This window comes from Oncorhynchus mykiss, chromosome 21 (genome assembly GCF_013265735.2).
Source record: "Oncorhynchus mykiss isolate Arlee chromosome 21, USDA_OmykA_1.1, whole genome shotgun sequence".
NCBI lineage: Eukaryota > Metazoa > Chordata > Actinopteri > Salmoniformes > Salmonidae > Oncorhynchus > Oncorhynchus mykiss.
Window position 1 is genome coordinate 45,927,405 of NC_048585.1, and position 20,937 is coordinate 45,948,341.

Below are 20,937 nucleotides of genomic sequence, written 5' to 3' on the forward strand. Positions count from 1 at the left end.
GTGGGAGAGGCTTCTGAGGAAGAGAGAGTAGCAGTGAACCAAGCTGACACCCAACAATTAGGAGTGAGCCAAGCTGACACCCAACAATTAGGAGTGAGCCAAGCTGACACCCAACAATTAGGAGTGAGCCAAGCTGACACCCAACAGGAGTGAGCCAAGCTGACACCCAACAGGTAGGGGTGAGCCAAGCTGACACCCAACAATCAGGAGTGAGCCAAGCTGACACCCAACAATTAGGAGTGAGCCAAGCTGTCACCCAACAATTAGGAGTGAGCCAAGCTGACACCCAACAATCAGGAGTGAGCCAAGCTGACACCCAACAGATAGGAGTGAGCCAAGCTGACACCCAACAATCAGGAGTGAGCCAAGCTGACACCCAACAGGTAGGAGTGAACCAAGCTGACACCCAACAATCAGGAGTGAGCCAAGCTGTCACCCAACAATCAGGAGTGAGCCAAGCTGTCACCCAACAATCAGGAGTGAGCCAAGCTGACACCCAACAATCAGGAGTGAGCCAAGCTGTCACACAACAATCAGGAGTGAGCCAAGCTGTCACCCAACAATCAGGAGTGAGCCAAGCTGTCACCCAACAATCAGGAGTGAGCCAAGCTGTCACCCAACAATCAGGAGTGAGCCAAGCTGACACCCAACAATCAGGAGTGAGCCAAGCTGTCACCCAAAAATTAGGAGTGAGCCAAGCTGTCACCCAACAATCAGGAGTGAGCCAAGCTGTCACCCAACAATCAGGAGTGAGCCAAGCTGTCACCCAACAATCAGGAGTGAGTGTGTTACCTATTTGTACTACTGTTGTATGCACAAATCAAATGTTATTGGTCACATTAACAGGTGTTATTGTGGGTGTAGCGAAATGCTTGTAAGGTGTGTGTGTGTGTGTGTGTGTGTGTGTGTGTGTGTGTGTGTGTGTGTGTGTCCATCCGTCCGTCCGTCCGTCCGTCCGTCCAGCTCTCTACTGTCCCAGCGTTGCACTTCCAACATAATGGATGGGGAGAGGAAAAAATAAATGAGAAACACAGTTTTGTCTTGATTGAAACCGTTGAAATCAATTGTTTGTCTGCAAATATTTACCATTCTCACAGAGATCAAATTAACTGCACATTCACTTCCTCCTTACACCTGGACCTTTTCAGTGAAGGGAAGTAGGTAAGTATTTACGATAGCCTGCTGTATGCTAAATTAATGGTTCACACTTTGGCCTCTTTGGAGTCAAGTCACATGCAGTAGTGGTGCGTGGGTATGTTCACTGGGGAAGCGTTGTGATAATTGTTTGTTTGCTCTATAACCTGTTAATTCATATACCTTGAGATTGTGATACAGTGAGGGAAAAAAGTATTTGATCCCCTGCTGATTTTGTACGTTTGCCCACTGACAAAGAAATGATCCGTCTATAACTTTAATGGTAGGTTTATTTGAACAGTGAGAGACAGAATAACGACAAAGAAATCCAGAAAAACGCATGTCAAATTTTTTTTAAATTGATTTGCATTTTAATGAGGGAAATAAGTATTTGACCCCCTCTCAATCAGAAAGATTTCTGGCTCCCAGGTGTATTTTATACAGGTAACAAGCTGAGATTAGGAGCACACTCTTAAAGGGATTGAAACATAAGAACACTCAACTGAAATGTGGTTGGCATTTGAATCACGGGTTACACATTTAGTCATTTGGCAGGCACACTTTTCCAGAGCATTAATATTAAGGTAGCTAGGTAAGGCAAGCACATATCATTCATCTTAAGGTAGCTAGGTAAGACAAGCACATATCATTAATCTTAAGGTAGCTAGGTAAGACAACCACATATCATTAATCTTAAGGTAGCTAGGTAAGACAACCACACATCACAGTCATTTTAAGCAAACCTTTCCTTGATGGAGGAGCTTTCAGCAAAGTCAGGACTAAGAAGAAAAGACAAGTGCACAAGAAGGGCAAGTACATGGTAAGCTGTTGAAAATGTTTTAAGCCTGACATGAACATTCAATGGTTATTAAGACATTAATGATGGTATAGCATTTCTCTCCTAAAGACACATCTGAAGTATACAGTACATTCAACACACAGTATGGTTGCTATAGATTGGAGTGGTATTATATGCATGGCCCTCATTCATGGACGTCACTGTTCAGCCATGATAGCAAGATTATGGAAGTGTGTTCTTTTTCAAACAATAAAATGCAAACAGTACGCCCCCATGTTAACCGTCACGCAAGATAAGGAACAAAAAGTTAAAGCACTTGCTCAACATTTCTGGTGAAATTGCACTTCTTGCTTGGCCATCTAGTTTACCACTCTCTTCTCTGGGTCCTAAGCCACGTGAAGCTGTTGGGTGACCATGTGAACCTGCTGGATGCCTGATGTGGTCCGTGTCTTAACCTCACGAGCCATCTGGCACCAGGCACAAGCGTAGCAGCAACACACCAACCCGACGTCCACGCAGGTCGAACCCTGAGAGGGGTAAGAAAGAAGGAGAGATGGATAGAAAATGAAAGCAGAGGACAAGAACATGTCAAGAGGACAGAGTTAAAAGGAGGATACGGATAGAGGTGGAGAGAAGAATAGGGCATATAGAATGGTTCAGAGGACGAAGGAGAGAGATACGGTTGTAGTTAATTTCATATTTAGCGTTATATTTAAAGGGGAATCAACACTAAGAACAACAACATTTCCAAGCACACCAATGATATTTCTTAACACCTCAAACGTTTCCAACACCATTTCCCCTCAGAAGGGTAAATGAGAGGTGCTGTGGGTACCACCCCCACCTGCCCCTGCACCCTCTGTCCACACTCACCTCCCCTCCCCACTTCCCCGCCTCTGTCTACCCTCTTTCCCAACCCATCCCACCCACTTTCCCCACCCACCCACCCTGCCATCTCCCAGGGCTCGTACTGTACCTGGATGCCATAGCGTTCTCTCATGGAGGAGCGCAAGCAGCAGGAGACAGCCATAAAGGCACATGGGTCCAGCAGGGGCATACAGGCACACCAGCCGTAGTGGGAGGCCGTCTGACACTGAAAACAGGGGAAGCACCAAGTGGCACAGCAACCTGCAGGGGGGGGGGGGGGGGGGCACAATTCAAGGTCATCAGAGTATCATGTAATAAGTACGTAATACTTGATGATTCATATGCAGTAGATTACAATGTGACATAACAAACTTTTGTTCCGAGTGAAAATAAAGGAAAAACAATACGAAAATGTATGTAAATAAACTCATTTTCAACACATACAGTTGGAGTCGGAAGTTTACATAGACTTAGGTTGAAGTCAATAAAACTTGTTTTCAACCACTCCACAAATTACTTGTTAACAAACTATAGTTTTGGCAAGTCGGTTAGGACATCTACTTTGTGCATGACACAAGTAATTTTTCCAACAATTGTTTACAGACAGATTATTGCACTTATATTTCACTTACTCACAATTCCAGTGGGACAGAAGTTTACATACACTAAGTTGACTGTGCCTTTGAACAATTTGGAAAATTCCAGAAACTGATGTCATGGCTTTAGAAGCTTCGGATTGGCTAATTGACATCATTTGAGTCAATTGGAGGTGTACCTGTGGATGTAATTCAAGGCCCACCTTCAAAAGAATTCAGCCAAGACCTCAGAATTTGTTTTTTAGACCTCCACAAGTCTAGTTCATCCATGGGAGCAATTTCCAAACACCTGAAGGTACCACGTTCATCTGTACAAACAATAGTACACAAGTATAAACACCATGGGACAACGCAGCCGTCATACCGATCAGGATGGAGACTCGTTCTGTCCCTTAGAGATTCATGTACTTTGGTGCGAAAAGTGCAAATCAATCTCAGAACAACAGCAAAGGACCTTGTGAAGACGCTGGAGGAAACCGGTACAAAACTATCTACATCCACAGTAAAATGAGTCCTGTATTCGCATAACCTGAAAGGCCGCTCAGCAAGGAAGAAGCCACTGTTCCAAAACTGCCATAAAAAAGCCAGACTACGGTTTGCAACTGCACTTGTGGACAAAGATCGTACTTTCTGGAGAAATGTCCTCTGGTTTGATGAAACAAAAATAGAACTGTTTGGCCATAATGACCATCGTTTTGTTTGGAGGAAAAAGGGAGAGGTTTGCAAGCCGAAGAACTCCATCCCAACCGTGAAGCACGGGGGTGGCAGCATCATGTCGTGGAGGTGCTTTGCTGCAAGAGGGACTGGTGCACTTCACAAAATAGATGGCATCGTGAGGCAGGAAAATTATGTGGATATATTGAAGCAACATCTCAAGACATCAGTCAGGAAGTTAAAGCTTGTTCACAAATGGGTCTTCCAAATGGACAATGACGCCAAGCATACAGTGGGGCAAAAAAGTATTTAGTCAATACTTATTTTCCACCATAATTTGCAAATAAATTTATTAAAAATCCTACAATATGATTTTCTGGATTTTTTTTCTAATTTTGTCTGTCATAGTTGAAGTGTACCTATGATGAAAATTACAGGCCTCTCTCATCTTTTTAAGTGTGAGAACTTGCACAATTGGTGGCTGACTAAATACTTTTTTGCCCCACTGTACTTCCAAAGTTGTGGCAAAATGGCAACAAAGTCAAGTTATTGGAGTCGCCATCACAAAGCCCTGACCTCAACCCTATAGAAATATTGTGGGCAGAACTGAAAAAGCGTGTGCGAGCAACGAGGCCTACAAACCTGACTCAGTTACAACAGCTCTGTCAGGAGGAATGGGCCAAAATTCACACAACTTATGGTTATGGAAGCTTGTGGAAGGCTACCCGAAACGTTTGACCCAAATTAAGCTATTTAAAAGCAATGCTACCGAATACTAATTGAGTATATGTAAACTTCTGACCCACTGGGAATGTGATGAAAGAATTAAAAGCTGAAATAAATCATTCTCTCTACTATTATTCTGACATTTCACATTCTTAAAATAACGTAATCATTAATCAATAATCAATAACGTAATCAAATAAAATAATCATTTTTAACCTAATACAGGGAATTGTTACTAGGATTAAATGTCAGGAATTGTGAAAAACTGAGTTTAAATGTATTTGGCTAAGGTGTATGTAAACTTCTGACTTCAACTGTATATATTACCTCATCATAATTTCTTCTCTCGTTTCTCCCACTTCCTCCCACTTAGCCTCTCCCTCTTTCCCTCAGGCCCACCACTAAGTGCTGGGTATGGTTGAGACAGAGTGAGTCAGATCTCAACTCTCCCTCTCTTCTTCGCTCTCCAGCTCTCTAGAGGGCTTTCAACAACTACAGATCAATAACGGAAAACCATCAACCATCAACCGACCAGTGGTGGAAAAAGTACCACATTTTCATACTTGTAAAGTAAAGATACCTTAATAGAAAATGACTCAAGTAAAAGTGAGTCACCCAGTAAAATAAACTACTTAAGTAAAAGTCTAAAAGTATTTGGTTTTAAATATACTTAATTATCAAAAGTAAACTCAGCAAAAAAATAAATATCACTTTTTCAGGACCCTGTCTTTCAAAGATAATTCGTAAAAATCCAAATAACTTCACAGATCTTCATTGTAAAGGGTTTAAACACTGTTTCTCATGCTTGTTCAATGAACCATACGCAAATAATGAACATGCACCTGTGGAACGGTCGTTAACAGCTTACAAATGGTAGGCAATTAAGGTCACAGTTATGAAAACTTAGGACACTAAAGAGGCCTTTCTACTGACTCTGAAAAACACCAGAAGAAAGATGCCCAGGGTCCCTGCTCATCTGCGTGAATGTGCCTTAGGCATGCTGCAAGGAGGCATGAGGACTGCAGATGTGGCAATGGCAATACATTGCAATGTCTGTACTGTGAGACGCCTAAGACAGCGCTACAGGGAGACAGGATGGACAGCTGATCGTCCTCACAGTGGCAGACCACGTATAACAACCCCTGCACAGGATCGGTACATCCGAACATCACACCTGCGGGACAGGTACAGGATGGCAATGACAACTGCCTGAGTTACACCAGGAATGCACAATCCCTCCATCAGTGCTCAGACTGTCTGCAATAGGCTGAGAGAGGCTGGACTGAGGGCTTGTAGGCCTGTTGTAAGGCAGGTCCTCACCAGACATCACCGGCAACAACGTCACCTATGGGCACAAACCCACCGTCGCTGGACCAGACAGGACTGGCAAAAAGTGCCCTTCGCTGACGAGTCGCGGTTTTGTCTCACCAGGGGCGGTGGTCGGATTCAAGTTTATCGTTGAAGGAATGAGCGTTGCAGCGGTGGTCGGATTCAAGTTTATCGTTGAAGGAATGAGCGTTGCACCGAGGACTGTACTCTGGAGCGGGATCGATTTGGAGGAGGATGTTCATACTCATGGTCTGGAGAGGTGTGTCACAGCATCATCAGACTAAGCTTGCTGTCATTGTAGGCAATCTCAATGCTGTGCGTTACAGGGAAGACATCCTCCTCCCTCATGTGTACCCTTCCTGCAGGCTCATCCTGACATGACCCTCCAGCATGACAATGCTACCAGTCATACTGCTTGTTCTGTGCATGATTTCCTGTCATGTCAGTGTTCTGCCGTGGCCAGCGAAGAGCTCGAATCTCAATCCCATTGAGCACGTCTGGGACCTGTTGGATTGGAGGGTGAGGGCTAGGGCCATTCCCCCCAGAAATGTCCGGGAACTTGCAGGTGCCTTGGTGGAAGAGTGCGGTAACATCTCACAGCAAGAACTGGCAAATCTGGTGCAGTCCATGAAGAATGCACTGCAGTACTTAATGCAGCTGGTGGCCACACCAGATACGGACTTACTTTTGATTTTGACCCCGCCTTTGTTCAGGGACACATTATTCCATTTTTGTTAGTCACATGTCTGTGAAACTTGTTCAGTTTATGTCTCAGTTGTTGAATCTTGTTATGTTCATACAAATATTTACACATGTTAAGTTTTCTGAAAATAAACGCAGTTGACAGTGACAGGATGTTTCTTCTTTTGCTGAGTTTAGATGTAATTGCTAAAATATACTTAAGTATCAAATGTAAAAGAAAAAGTAGAAATCATTTCAAATTCCTTATATTAAGCAAACCTGACGGCACCATTTTCTTGTTTTATATTTATTTCAGGATAGCCAGGGTCACACTCCACACTCAGACATAATTTACAAACTAAGCATGTGTGTTAGGTTAGTCCACCAGATCAGAGGCAGTAGGGATGACCAGGGATGTTCTCTTGATAAGTGCGTGAAATTGGGCAATGTTCCTGTCCTCCTATGCATTGAAAACATACCTTTTGGTGTCAGGGAAATTGTACGGAGTAAAGATTTTTACTTTAGTACTTTACACTGCTGCAACCGACTAATGAACATACAATAATTGTAAGGCAGGGATGGCATCAAATGATTTCAGTTCTCTCCTGTTCACTGTCGCTGTTCATCAGGGCCGCAATAGAGGATACCAATATATGCGCCCCAAGCCAAACTAGAATTGTCCCAGTAAGCAAAGTGATGTTGAAAAGACGTCAAAAATACATACAGTTGAAGTCGGAAGATTACATTAGCTTAGGTTGGAGTCATCATCCACTCCACACATTTCTTGTTAACAAACTATAGTTTTGGCAAGTCGGTAAGACAATCTACTTTGTGCATGACACAAGTCATTTTTCCAATAATTGATTACAGACAAATTATTTCACTTATAATTCACTGTATCACAATTCCAGTGGATCAGAAGTTTACATACACTAAATTGACTGTAACTTTAAACAGCTTGGAAAATTCCAGAAAATTATGTAATGGCTTTATAAGCTTCTGATAGGCTAATTGACATAATTTGAGTCAATTGGAGGTGTACCTGTGGATGTATTTCAAGGCCTACCTTCAAACTCAGTGCCTCTTTGCTTGACATCATGGGAATTTTTTTTTTTTTGCCAAGACTTCAGAAAACAAATTGTTTACCTCCACAAGTCTGGTTCATCCTTGGGAGCAATTTCCAAACACCTGAAGGTACCACGTTCATCTGTACAACCAATAGTATGCAAGTATAAACAGCCGTCATACTGCTCAGGAAGGAGACACGTTCTGTCTCCTAGAGATTAACGTACTTTGGTGTGAAAAGTGCAAATCAATCCCAGAACCACAGCAAAGGACCTTGTGAAGAAACAGGTACAACACTAAAATGAGTCCTATATCGACATAACCTGAAAGGCCGCTCAGCAAGGAAGAAACCACAGCTCCAAAACCGCCATAAAAAAGCCTGACTACGGTTTGTAACTGCACTTGGAGACAAAGATCGTACTTTTTGGAGACGTCTGATGTAACAAAATAGAAATGTTTGGCCATAATGACCATCGTTATGTTTGGAGGAAAAAGGGGGAGGCTTGCAACCCGAAGAACACCATCACAACCGTGAAGCACGGGGGTGGCAGCATCATGTTGTGGGGGTGCTTTGCTGCAGGAGTGACTTGAGCACTTCACAAAATAGATGGCATTATGAGGAGGGGAAATGATGTAGATATATTGAAGCAACATCTCAAGACATCAGTCAGGAAGTTAAAGCTTGGTTGCAAATGGGTCTTCCAAATGGACAATGACCCCAAGCTTACTTCCAATGTTGTGGCAAAATGGCATAAGGACAACAAAGTCAAGGTATAGGAGTGACCATCACAAAGCCCCAGAGGTGTGGACTCGAGTCACATGACTTGGACTCGAGTCAGACTCAAGTCACAAATATGATGATTTGCAACTCAACTTGACTTTAACACCAATGACTCGTGACTTGACTTGGACTTGAGCCGTATGACTCGACCTGACTTGATACCCTCCCCAAACCCAAATATTAAAAATAATGCTATTTTAAAAAGTGTGCAGCTCTTCATTTAAGTGATTACAGTTTGAATCGGACATCAGCCAATCAAATTGTGCCAGCTGAGAAAAAGTTGTGTGTGGCAGTGCAAAGGAATGTTGGCGGGTGAATTTAGAGATGGAGCCCTTGGAAAGATGATACCCAAAAATGATTATTTTCGGTTATAAAGATGACTCTGTATCAACAAAAAACAGATTGCAACTTGCAAAACATGCGGGAAGAAAATTACAGACGGAGGCACAACAATTTCCAACGTTGTTTGACATTTGAAGCTACACAAAGAACGGTAAGTCATGGCTAATATAGCCGACAGCTATATATTTTATTACTTTACTAGTGTATCATGTAGGCTAGCGTAATGTTAAATCAATGAGCCTCCACACAGTCAGTTAGTGCGGTAACGTGATCATTGCACCCAAGATCGAGCTACAGCTGGCTAGGCAGTTGGAAGCCTAAATCCTGCCCGATGTTCCTAAAACAAGGTTGGGCGATTGTGGTTGGGCGATTGTGTACAAGCCTACATCGCCCGATTGCACCCCATAGCGATCCTCGATAGTCGATCACTATTGGGGGGGGGGGGGGGGGGTCTTTCTCCTGGCTACCCATGTATTTCCATGGAAATATAACGTTTATTTGGAAAATAATAAATATATGGATATTTTTAAAGGCATTCATGATTTGCGTAAATGTAATATACTAACTATTACTCTCGTTAAAAAAATGAAATGGTATTACATTTGGTGAAGAGCCCATTATGACTTGTTTAGGACTCGAAACTCAAAGTTAAAGACTTGAGACTTGACTTGATACTTGACGGTCTTGACTTGAGACTTGACTCAGACTTTCCTGTCTTGACTTGGGACTTGACTTGGAACTTGAGTGCTAAGACTTGAGACTTACTTGTGACTTGTAAAACAATGACTTGGTCCCACCCCTGCAAAGCCCTGACCTCAATCCTATAGAAAATTTGTGAGCAGAACTGAAAAAGCGTGTATGAGCAAGGAGGCCTACAAATCTGACTCAGTTACAACAGCTCTGTCAGGAGGAATGGGCCAAAATTCACACAACTTATTGTGGGAAGCTTGTGGAAGGCTACCCGAAACATTTGAACCAAGTTAAACAATTTAAAAGCAATGCTACCAAATACTAATTGAGTGTATGTAAACTTCTGACCACTGGGAATGTGATGAAAAAAATAAAAGCTGAAATAAATCATTCTCTCTACTATTATTCTGACATTTCACATTCTTAAAGTAAAGTGGTGGTCCTAACTGACCTAAGACAGGGAATTTTTATTAGGATTAAATGTCAGGAATTGTGAAAAACTGAGTTTAAAAGTTGGCTAAGGTGTATGTAAACTTCTGACTTCAACTGTATTTTCCAGACCTTGAAGTTAGGTCCAATTCAGGATCTGAATGAAAGGTGAAAATGTATTTTCCGTATGGTTAAAATAAAAACTTTCCATGACATTGAAAATATGTATTTTCTGGATGTTGAAATCAGGCTACTTATTGGGTTCTGTATGAAAGTTGAAAATAAGTAATTTATAGACATCTAGGCTTAGGCCAAATCAAGGCTGGTCCAGACCGGACAAAATCTGAACCAAACATAGACGTCTATGATTGGTTCAGATTTGGTCCAGACCGGACCAAAAACCAATGTCCATGGATGTGGAAATCAAGGCCGGTCCAGAACTGCATAAGAAAAAGACGTCCACAAGGCGTTGGTGTCAGTCCGTGCTTACTGAGATGTAGCCTGAAATTGAATTGTATGAATTCCCATCTATGTGGTAAGTCTACCGTTTGTAAGACCCCAAAAACGACATCCAGACAGGACCAAGAAAACATGTCCCTAAGACATCAGCTCGTGGTCACGTAGGCCCACAGTTTGTAAAACCTGCCATTGCGTTGGCTTTATTAGTCCTTATTCCGGTGACTAATCAATTTGGTCATTTAAGCTGTTAATATTAGCTAAACAACTTTAGCAGGAGCCTATTTGCAAGCCTATTTGCAATGTATTTACACAGCGGGAAATTTATTTATTTATTTATTTTATTTTTATTTATTTTTATTTTACCTTTATTTAACCAGGCAAGTCAGTTAAGAACAAATTCTTATTTTCAATGACGGCCTGGGAACAGTGGGTTAACTGCCTGTTCAGGGGCAGAACGAAATGCAAGAGTTTTTTATGTTTTGCTATGATCAGCTTGTCAAAAATGGACAGATACAAACTTGAAACCACTGATCATGACAATGGTGTGAAACTCCTGGACAACAGTTGTGATTGTCCATTCCATATTGTCCATTTTACTTTTATCTGTCCTGATTTTAGGATATGTTTGTTAACATGACAGCCCTCGTCAATCTGCTGCCGTATCCCGTTTAATGAGCGGGCGGGCGGTGATGTTCATGTAAAATGTCCTAATGAAACAAACTCTGTCCCTCCCTGTAACGCTGAACATTCATTGACATTCCTAGAGCGCAGCCCCCCTTGGTCTCCATGGCTCCCGATGACGTCACCCACTTAGCTCTGGCTTTGTGTTTGTAATTCTCCAATCGGGTTCTCCTTGACCCTCCAACCACCCCCATTTCCCTTCCAGTAAATGTTAGATTCGCACAGGAAAACACAGCTCAGACCCCTCCCCTGGTAGGCCTGCAGTTTTCTTTTTTCAATTGAACTGTACAATGAATATGTATGCCTACTCCGAGTTAATCTAAAAAAATGTAATAATAGAAATATACATTACAAAATAAAACATACACCTAGATCTGGGTGTGGAGATGAGCATATTATGGAAGTGACTCGATATGACTTACATGTGCCCATGTCAGAGCAGCAGTCAAACAGTCCTGTGCTCCATTGCCCTGAGCTCTGGGTGGTGGTTACAGTGGTGATCTGCTGCTGGACAGCCATGGCTACACCACAACACACCCAAGGAGGTAGGGAATGAGGGAAAGAGAGCGAGAGAGAGAGTGCGTGCGAGAGAGAGAGGGAAGTAAGACAGGAGGGAGGGAGAAAGGAAGGAAGGAAGGAAGGGAGGGAGGGAGGGAAGGAAGGGAGGGAGGGAGGGGAGGAAGAGAAGAGCTTACATTTAGTGGGGAGAGAGATGTACTGGGCTGATAAGGGCTTTTAAAAGCATGAAAGGATGTAGTTAGATATTATACATTTGCATGTTAGATGGTTAACTACTATCTTGAACAATAATAATTTCTAAGTTAAATAATGTTTATAGTAATGTATTGTGTTTATTTAAAATACATGTTGTAACATTTCCAAAAATGTTTTGTTGTTGCTGCAAACAGCATGTGCCTGTATCAAATAATGTCGAACATTCATATTGAATAATACATTCATACGAAAAATAAAAACTATTGAAAAATAAAACGTGCTACTCATTTATATCGCATATCTTGTCGAATCTTGAAAGTTTTGTAAATAAAATGCAACCAACCAGGAACACTTATTTTTTAAATAACTATTAAAGTTTATATCCATCTCTAATCCAATAGTTCCGGTTTCTAGTGGGAAAAGTATAAACTCATCTCGTTCGATTTAAACAAAAAGACGTTAATAAGTCATGCAATATGAAAGAACGAACTCTTTAATACATGAATATACATTTACGGAATTTGTAGTCTTACCTTTCTTAGTATTCAACTACAGCCTGAGTAGAGAAAGGGTGGACACTGGTTGCAGCAGAGTGAACAACTGTGTGCAGCAGGCTATTCCAAAGAACCGATGAGCACATCTATAAGGTCAATGCGGAAAGCTGTAAGATCGGTTCCTATTATAAAAGTTGGCATGGGTTACACTTTTGTCTCTGCCTAAATCCACCATATTGTAGCAAAAAACCTTTAGGAGTACTTTAATTATTGTGGGTCCAGTGACATTTTGATGTATATTAGGACGATTTTATTTTTAAAATAATACATACTCATATTATAATTGTTAGGGTCCTCCTCTTTATTGTCAGGACAAAAATATTTTCACGATTTCAGTAATATCTTCAAAATCAATAAATCAAAGCAAGTTGTTGGGTTCATTTGACCTGATAAAGTAAAATCATGTTGAAAAATGATGGTAAAAGTACAATGTATAGTCATAAAACATACATTAAAAATGATAGTGTTGCTGCTTCCTGTTTTTATTTGTTATTGTTGCTTGAGTGTCAAAATACCGCTTTCAGGTATCCAAATTCATAATCAATATCCTGCAATAAGTCATGATATTTTGAAGACCAATACATAAAAGTTACTCGCTACACACACGTCACACTTGTGTTCAGATTACTTGTAATTTTTCTAAATTAGTACCTTATAATATACACACGCACCAATATTTACCAAATGGTCACTCAATACTGGAATTGATTAGCTTGTTCTACTGTAATCAATAGCGTGCTCAAATTAATCAGTCACATCAAAATGGTATATAAATCAATGGAACTGTTTGCGCTCTTCTAACAGACAAATCTCAATTATATACTACATATATGTCGATAGATGACAACTTGTCGTAGCCATTTATCAATGTAGAGTGCATTCAATTTAAGAATTATGGAGTCTATTGTGTTTTTGGGAACCTTCAATGCTGCAGACATTTTTTGGGGGTACCCTTCCCCACAAATGTGCCTCGACACAATCCTGTCTCGGAGCTCTATGGACAATTCCTTCGACCTCATGGCTTGGTTTTTGCTCTGACATGCAGCGTCAACTGTGGGACCTTATGTAGCAGGGTTGTACCTTTCCAAATCATGTCCAATCAATGTAATTTACCACAGGTGGACTCCAATCAAGTTGTAGAAACCTCTCAAGGGTGATCAATGAAAACAGGATGCACCTGAGCTCAATTTCGAGTCTCATAGAAAATGGTCTGAATACCAAATTCTGTGTTTGTTTTCGTTATGGGGTATAACTTAATAATCAAATCCATGAAGTCCCACTACCGGCGCATATGACATAAACACTGCAAGCACCAAAGATATTGATATGTTTCAAGCCTTCGATTTTGTGAGATTGTAAAGACTATAAACTTCAAAACTAACGTCACCAATTTGAGGTAAAAAAATAAAAATAAAATGTATACTTCCTATGCGGCAACTTTGGTTTTAGAAGTGGGGGGGCTTCATAGTATTTTGTTATTTTTTTGTGCGTTAAACACTCCAAACAGCCTACCCAACCGCTCAGAGGCATCCGTGATCCTAAAGCACACATCTTCCTCCGTTTGTATCACGGAAGCATTTCCTCAGTATAAGGCACCTAAACTCTGCTTGGAGTTTGCCAAAAGGCACCTAAAGGACTCTCAGACCATGAGAAACAAGATTCTCTGGTCTGATGACACCAAGATTGAATTATTTCGCCGGAATGCCAAGCGTCAGATCTGAAGGAAACCATCCCTGTGGTGAAGCATGGTGGTGGCAGCATCATGCGTGTGGGGATGTTTTTCAGCGGCAGGGACTGTAACACTAATCACAATAGAGGGAAAGATGAACAGAGAAAAGCACAGAGAGATCCTTGATGAAAACCTGTTCCAGAGCGCTCAGGACTTCCAACAGGACAACAGCCAAGATAATGCAGGGGTGGCTTTGGGACAAGTCTCTGAATGTCCTTGAGTGGCCCAGCCAGAGCCCTGACTTGAACTCGATCGAACATCTCTGGAGAGACCATAAAATAGCTGTGCCACTGACGCTCTCCATCCATCCTGACAGAGCTTGACGGGATCTGCAGGGAAAAATGGGAGAAACTTCCCAAATACAGGTGTACCAAGCTAGTAGTGTCATAGCTAAGAAGACTTAAGGCTGTAATCGCTGCCAAAGGTGCTTCAACAATGTACTGAGTAAAGGGTCTGAATACTTACGTAAATGTGATATTTCAGTTTTTGATTTTCAATAAATTAGCAAAAAATTCTAAAGAATACTGTTTTGCTTTGTCATTATGGGATATCAATTTTAGAATACAGCTATAAGATAACAAAATGTGTATTAAGTCAAGGGCTCTGAATACTTTCCCAATGCACTGTATAGTAAGTATGTGGTCGTAATTCTGCTAAAACTGCACTAGATGGCAACGTCTCAACTGTTTTAGGATCGTGCATAAAAAGAGCCTTGCACGCCACTGAACGTCACACATGTTCTTCCGCTGTTTGTCCTAATTTGAATTGAATTTAAAAAGTGACTGTATCGAATTTATTGTATTGGAATATTTGTTATGTTTATTGATAAAGTAAATTATGTATGTGGTAACATAAAGGGCCTGTGCCCCTCAGAGTAAAAGTCCTATCCTGTATCAGAGCAGCACATGTTGGTGGAGACATTTTATTGTTTAGCATGAGTTTTGGTTATTTAGATACCCAAAAGCATAGTTTCCAGTTGAAGATGGGAAATTTACTATATTGAAATGTGGGTATTAGGCACTGTGCACACTCGCTCACTTTGTGATTGACAAACAGCCAGACAGAGAAAGAGGAGGGGGGTGGGGGTGAGTAAGAGATCATTCTCTCACTCAGACTAGACCATTGCATTGCATGTCTTGGAAGTACTCAGATTGATGAGATGATCACTCAATTTTTACACGTGTTGGAAACTATGAGAAGAAAGAGACCACGATGAAAAAATCCAATACCCCAAATCCAGTATCAAAAGAGGGATAATGTCAATACCAAACGGGACTGGAGAAACTGGCGCAAAGGACTACACCTATGTACGGGTTTGTGCGTCGACCGTCTCCTTCATAATATTGGCGTTCTTCAACATCGTCATTAACTGGACTATAGTGCGCGAGGAGCGACTTCGGAGCCATGCGCGCTTTGTGTTAGTTTTTCACCTGTTGATGTCAGCTCTGGTGTACTTTGGGATGTGCTCTGTTTTCTACCTCCAGATTTACCTCGGCGCCAGGCTGGTGGCATCCATCTGTGTGGCCATGGTAACTGTCCTAATCACCAGCGCGTCCAATATACTCCTGACTCTCACTGCTATGGCGCTGGACCGTTATTTTGCTGTCTGTCACCCTATGAAGTACAGTTCTGTCTGGCATTGGCCCTGGTTAGTTGGACTACTGACGTGGGGGCTCGCGCTGGTTATTCCCCTCACTCTGCTCCCCAAGACGGAGCTGGACGCAACTGGTCCAAATGGGGAATGTGGACGGGAACAGCTGAAGAAAGGTGAACTGAAAAAAATCTTGCTGATATCTGTGTGTACGATATTGATTCTGTACAGTTATGTAAGGATACTGTTTGAGGGGCGAAGGTTGGGGGTGATAAATCGACGCAATAGTGTCGGATGCAAGACCATCGCCCTGCACTTTACTCAACTCGCCGTGTACATCCTCCCCAACTTTGTGCTAATAGTTATCCAGAAACAAGAACACCTTCAGTCGGGGACCAAAGAACTGTCAGCGGTGGTGAGCTTTGCCTTCTTTAGTTTGGCGCAGTGCATAGCACCAATCGTCTACGGTTTGCGTAAAGAGGAACTCTTGGAGCAGGTGCATCGCCGGTTCCCTTGTTGTTCCCGCCACCTGAAAAGCGTTCTGGAGTGGACCGTGCGTGCCACGACGCCTCGTCTGCATCCGCATCCACAGCCACGGTATGTGTTAAAATATTTGTGGTTAAGATAAATGCCAAAACGTGTTACTCACTTTATGCACACTCATTTGTCGAGCCCAGTGGCTTGGAGAATTATGAATGGATGAATACTGAAAGACATTAGGCATGACTAAATACTCACTTGTGTAGACCAACCAGAAACAGTACGGATTATTCAAAAAAACGTATTATTTTATACTGTATATTCTCTGACAAAGTTAAGAAAGTTGATAGCTATCATTTGCTGTGTTTCCTGCTTCCCCTTTTTTTACTTCAGTTTTGGAAAATGTGGGATGTGAGACTACAGACAAAGCTATTCTTACTGTAGCTGAAAAAAAAATGAAACAATAATGTCTCTGACAAACATCACATGGCTTCGGAGACATCTTGTTTTACTCAGATGCATGTTTGGCTTATTTTCCACAGGGAAAGAACATTGACATCCCAGACACTCATCTCACTGGAGCCTCCACAGACACCAGTATAAGGGAAGAGGGAGCCCTCACTACTAACTCAACTACCCCTGTAACAGACCCATCAGTATGTCTCCAGTGCTCCATAGGCTGGGCTAAATACGTTTTGTACCAGCCTGATACTGCCACCCAAATGCCATGGAGACGCTGGTGGAATGGAGGGTGTAGCAACTAGACATCACAACACATTTGGGAGCATATTGTATATCCATACAGTGTGGATTCACCCTCTTTTGCTGATTCATTCATACAGTACTTGAATATCCAGCATCTGCACAAAGCTGTGAAAGTGCTTCTGTTCTACCCAGGATGTAGTGACTCTATAGGAATGGGTATCGCTATGAACATACCGGCCCCAGACCTGTATTATGTTAACTGTACAGAGTCAGAGAAGAGTCCAACGAGGTTTTGACTAATCGGACTGAAAATGTACCGTACAAAACAGTGGCACAGCCAGAGATTTGTTGATGGGTGGGCCAAAAATATACACTACCGTTCAAAAGTTTGGGGTCACTTAGAAATGTCCTTGCTTTTGAAAGCAATTAAAATAACCCACAAAACACCCGTCTCAACGTCAACAGCGAAGTGGTGACTCCGGGATGCTGGCCTAGGCAGAGTTGCAAAGAAAAAGCCATATCTCAGACTGGCCAATAAGAAGAAAAGATTAAGATGGGCAAAAGAACACAGACACTGAACTCTGCCTAGAAGGCCAGCATCCCGGAGTCGCCTCTTCACTGTTGACGTTGAGACTGGTGTTTTGCGGTTACTATTTAATGAAGCTGCCAGTTGAGGACTTGTGAGGCGTCTGTTTCTCAAACTAGACACTCTAATGTACTTGTCCTCTTGCTCAGTTGTGCACCGGGGCCTCCCACTCCCCTTTCTATTCTTGTTAGAGACAGTTTGCACTGTTCTCTGAAGGGAGTAGTACACAGTGTTGTGTAGCTAGCTAACACAACATAGTTAGCTAACACAAAGTGCCATTGGAACACAGGAGTGATGGTTGCTGATAATGGGCCTCTGTACTCCTATGTAGATATTCCATAACAAATCAGCCATTTCCAGCTACAATAGTCATTTACAACATTAACAATGTCTACACTTTATTTCTGATGAATTTGATGTTATTTTAATGGACAAAAAAAATGCTTTTCTTTTAAATACAAGGACATTTCTAAGTGACCCCAAACTTTTGAACAGTAGTGTATATATTTTTCCTACAATAGAGGAAAATGTATAGTTTTATAGCTCATTTCATTCTATTCTACACATTTTGCCATGAGGCTTAGAGACATTTTTAAAGCTAATTGAAGCAACAAGCTAATTGAAGCAACAATGAAAACAATAGGTGTGTTGATTGTGATAAAGGCACTGGATTATGAGCTGTCTGGTGTGCTAAATGAACAAATGAAATAAACCGTGACATGGTGTATATATAGCCATAGAAGCACAGTGACATTATGCCTCAATGCAGTCATATTCGTGGCTTATTGGGGGTGTGGCTTTCAGTTAGTTATTTTTGGCAACCCACCCCGTGAGTGAATGTCATTCCAGTGAATCTGTTTTTATATTTCATCAAATCTGACTAAACCAGTGTTTGCTATGAATTTTATCTCATGGTGTTTGCAAGTTTAGGTAAAAAGACAAATAATGTCCCGTTTGGAAACCAGACAAGTAAAGAGCATTTTTGCTCAATCTCATTGGGTGGGTGTGGCTCCCCTCCGCCTACTCCGCTCTTACAAATCCCCCAGAAGACACCAGAATTGACTGCATGAGCATTGTGCAATTTAGCCTACTATGCAAAAGTTGATTCCTTTCATGATAATTGAAGCAGCAATTACTTTTTTTGTGAGATAAAGTCAAGACAATGCGTACTACTTGAAATGAAAAGACTCCAATTAATTCAAGCAGAAGCCAGATTGAACATTATTGCCCACCCCCACCATATGGACCCGTGACAGATTTTCAGTAATACAAGAGTTAATACTGTGAACAGCATGTGATCTGGAGCAGTAGCAGCTCTGTGGTTGAGCTCGCGTCACTTCAGTTTGTCAGACTTGGCGCTCACTGTACACTCAGACAAGGGGAAATTCTCAACGGCAAACCGCAAGAGTTCCTCATTACTGGCGCAGCAGATAGCCTACATGCAAAAACACAACCAAACTATGATTCGTAATGCACATTCACAGAGGATGAAGCAGGGGACAATGTTTGACATCGACACATAATCAGTCTTCACACACCACAACTCATTCCTGTAATTGCCTGGTTAGGTTCGGTAAACGAGGATGTTGATGAGGTGAAACTAAGATTAAGGTTCAGATGAGTGGACTGGAGGGGTTTACCTGCTCAGACCCACATTAATTAATGAAGACTTGTCTCAACATGTTTTTTTTGTTTAGGTTAAGTGTTAGTGTACTTGGCCTTTCCCTCAAACTAACAGAATTATACTGTTATGAATACTTGGGGTACCACCAGGTGGCATAAGGTATAGATGAATCGCACTCTGTTCTGCACTCTGTTCTGGGCAGCCTTCTCCAATTCGTTCCACCCCACGCTGGATCTTTTGTTGTCTTCTTCTAGCTCTCGCCTCCAGGTGTTTCATGGCCGCCCTCTTTTCCGTTTCACATGGGAGGAAACATATAATAAATAACAAAGGGTAACATTTATCAAACAAACAACTTTTAAAAGGGCAGTTCAAGTGACTATACTTCAGTTAGACATTGTATTTATTTTGTCAACACATCACAATATCTCCTCTAAGCCCCCTGGTGCAGTGCACTGGCCAAGCGTAGAGAAAATAAGCAAGACAGCTCAATTTGCAGAAATGTTCCAATGCTACATTCTGGTGCAGACAGACAGAAGACAGAGATTTCCTTCCAAACCTTGAACATTACAGAGGCGTCTACCATCATGCGACTGCTATGAGAACAGGCACTGGCCAAATGTGTGTGTGTGGTTTCAAAAAGACCTGACAATTCTCCAATGAGTCAGTTTAAACTATTATCTTCACTTAATATGTATGTAGTACGTACCTGATAACAATACTAAATATTGTTGTTCCTTGCAATCAAAATATTTAAAAACAGCATTGAAATGGGCACTGTAAGGCTAGCAGACATTCTGGGGGTAGAACGGGGCAAATAAGGGCCATGTAAGAATCCTGCGAGGGCATCAGAAACTATGTAGCAAAATGTCCATAATATCTCGATACAGAAGACAACTAGGAAAGCTGCTGTTACTGTCAATATTACTCGGCAACGTGCAATCATTGGACAATACACTAGACGAGGTACGATCACGAATATCCTACCAACGGGACATCAAAAACTGTAATATCCTATGCTTCACGGAATCGTGGCTGAATGACGACATGGATATTCACAGCTAGCGGAATACACGCTGCACCGGCAGGATAGAACAGGATAGGCAGGATAGAAGACGAGGGGGGGCGGTCTGTCCATATTTGTAAACAACAGCTGGTGCACCAAATCTAAGGAAGTCTCTGGATTTTGTTCGCCTGAAGTAGAGTATATTGTGATAAACTGCAGGCCACACTACTTGTCTAGAGAGTTCTCAGCTATACTTTTCGTGGCTGTTTATTTACCACCACAGACAGATGCTGGCACTAAGACCGCACTTAGTCAGCTGTATAAGGAAATAAGCAAACAGGAAACCACTCATCCAGAGGCGGCACTCCTAGTGGTTGGAGACTTTAATGCAGGGGACCTGATCACCGACAATGACGAGACAGCCTATAGGGAGGAGGTCAGAGACCTGGCCGGGTGGTGCCAGAAAAACAACCTATCCCTCAACGTAACCAAGATTAAGAAGATGATTGTGGGCTACAGGAAAAGGAGCACCGAGCACGTCCCCATTCTCATCGGCGGGGCTGTAGTGGAGCAGGTTGAGAGCTTCAAATTCCTTGGTGTCCACATCAACAACAAACTAGATTGGTCCAAACACACCAAGACAGTCGTGAAGAGGGCACGACAAAGCCTATTCCCCCTCAGGAAACTAAAAAGATTTGGCATGGGTCCTGAGATCCTC

The 20,937-nt window shown here is 42.0% G+C and overlaps 2 protein-coding genes across 2 annotated transcripts; one reads left to right on the plus strand and one right to left on the minus strand.

Moving 5' to 3' along the window:
- Positions 1 to 1,410: 1,410 nt before the first annotated feature.
- LOC110500587 (cornifelin homolog A) lies at positions 1,411 to 12,635 on the minus strand. Its single transcript, XM_036957988.1, has 4 exons — positions 12,481 to 12,635; positions 11,656 to 11,754; positions 2,910 to 3,061; positions 1,411 to 2,460 (listed from the first exon to the last, which is right to left on the minus strand). Exons 2-4 carry the CDS (start codon positions 11,750 to 11,752, stop codon positions 2,320 to 2,322), a joined length of 390 nt encoding a protein of 129 aa, XP_036813883.1. The 5' UTR covers positions 11,753 to 11,754; positions 12,481 to 12,635; the 3' UTR covers positions 1,411 to 2,319.
- Positions 12,636 to 14,752: 2,117 nt separating this feature from the next.
- Positions 14,753 to 17,466, plus strand: LOC110500588 (probable G-protein coupled receptor 148). The gene is made up of 2 exons (XM_021578003.2): positions 14,753 to 16,418; positions 16,844 to 17,466. The coding sequence occupies exons 1-2, from the start codon at positions 15,487 to 15,489 to the stop codon at positions 16,902 to 16,904; spliced, it is 993 nt and encodes a 330-aa protein (XP_021433678.1). The 5' UTR covers positions 14,753 to 15,486; the 3' UTR covers positions 16,905 to 17,466.
- The last annotated feature ends 3,471 nt before the right edge of the window (positions 17,467 to 20,937 follow it).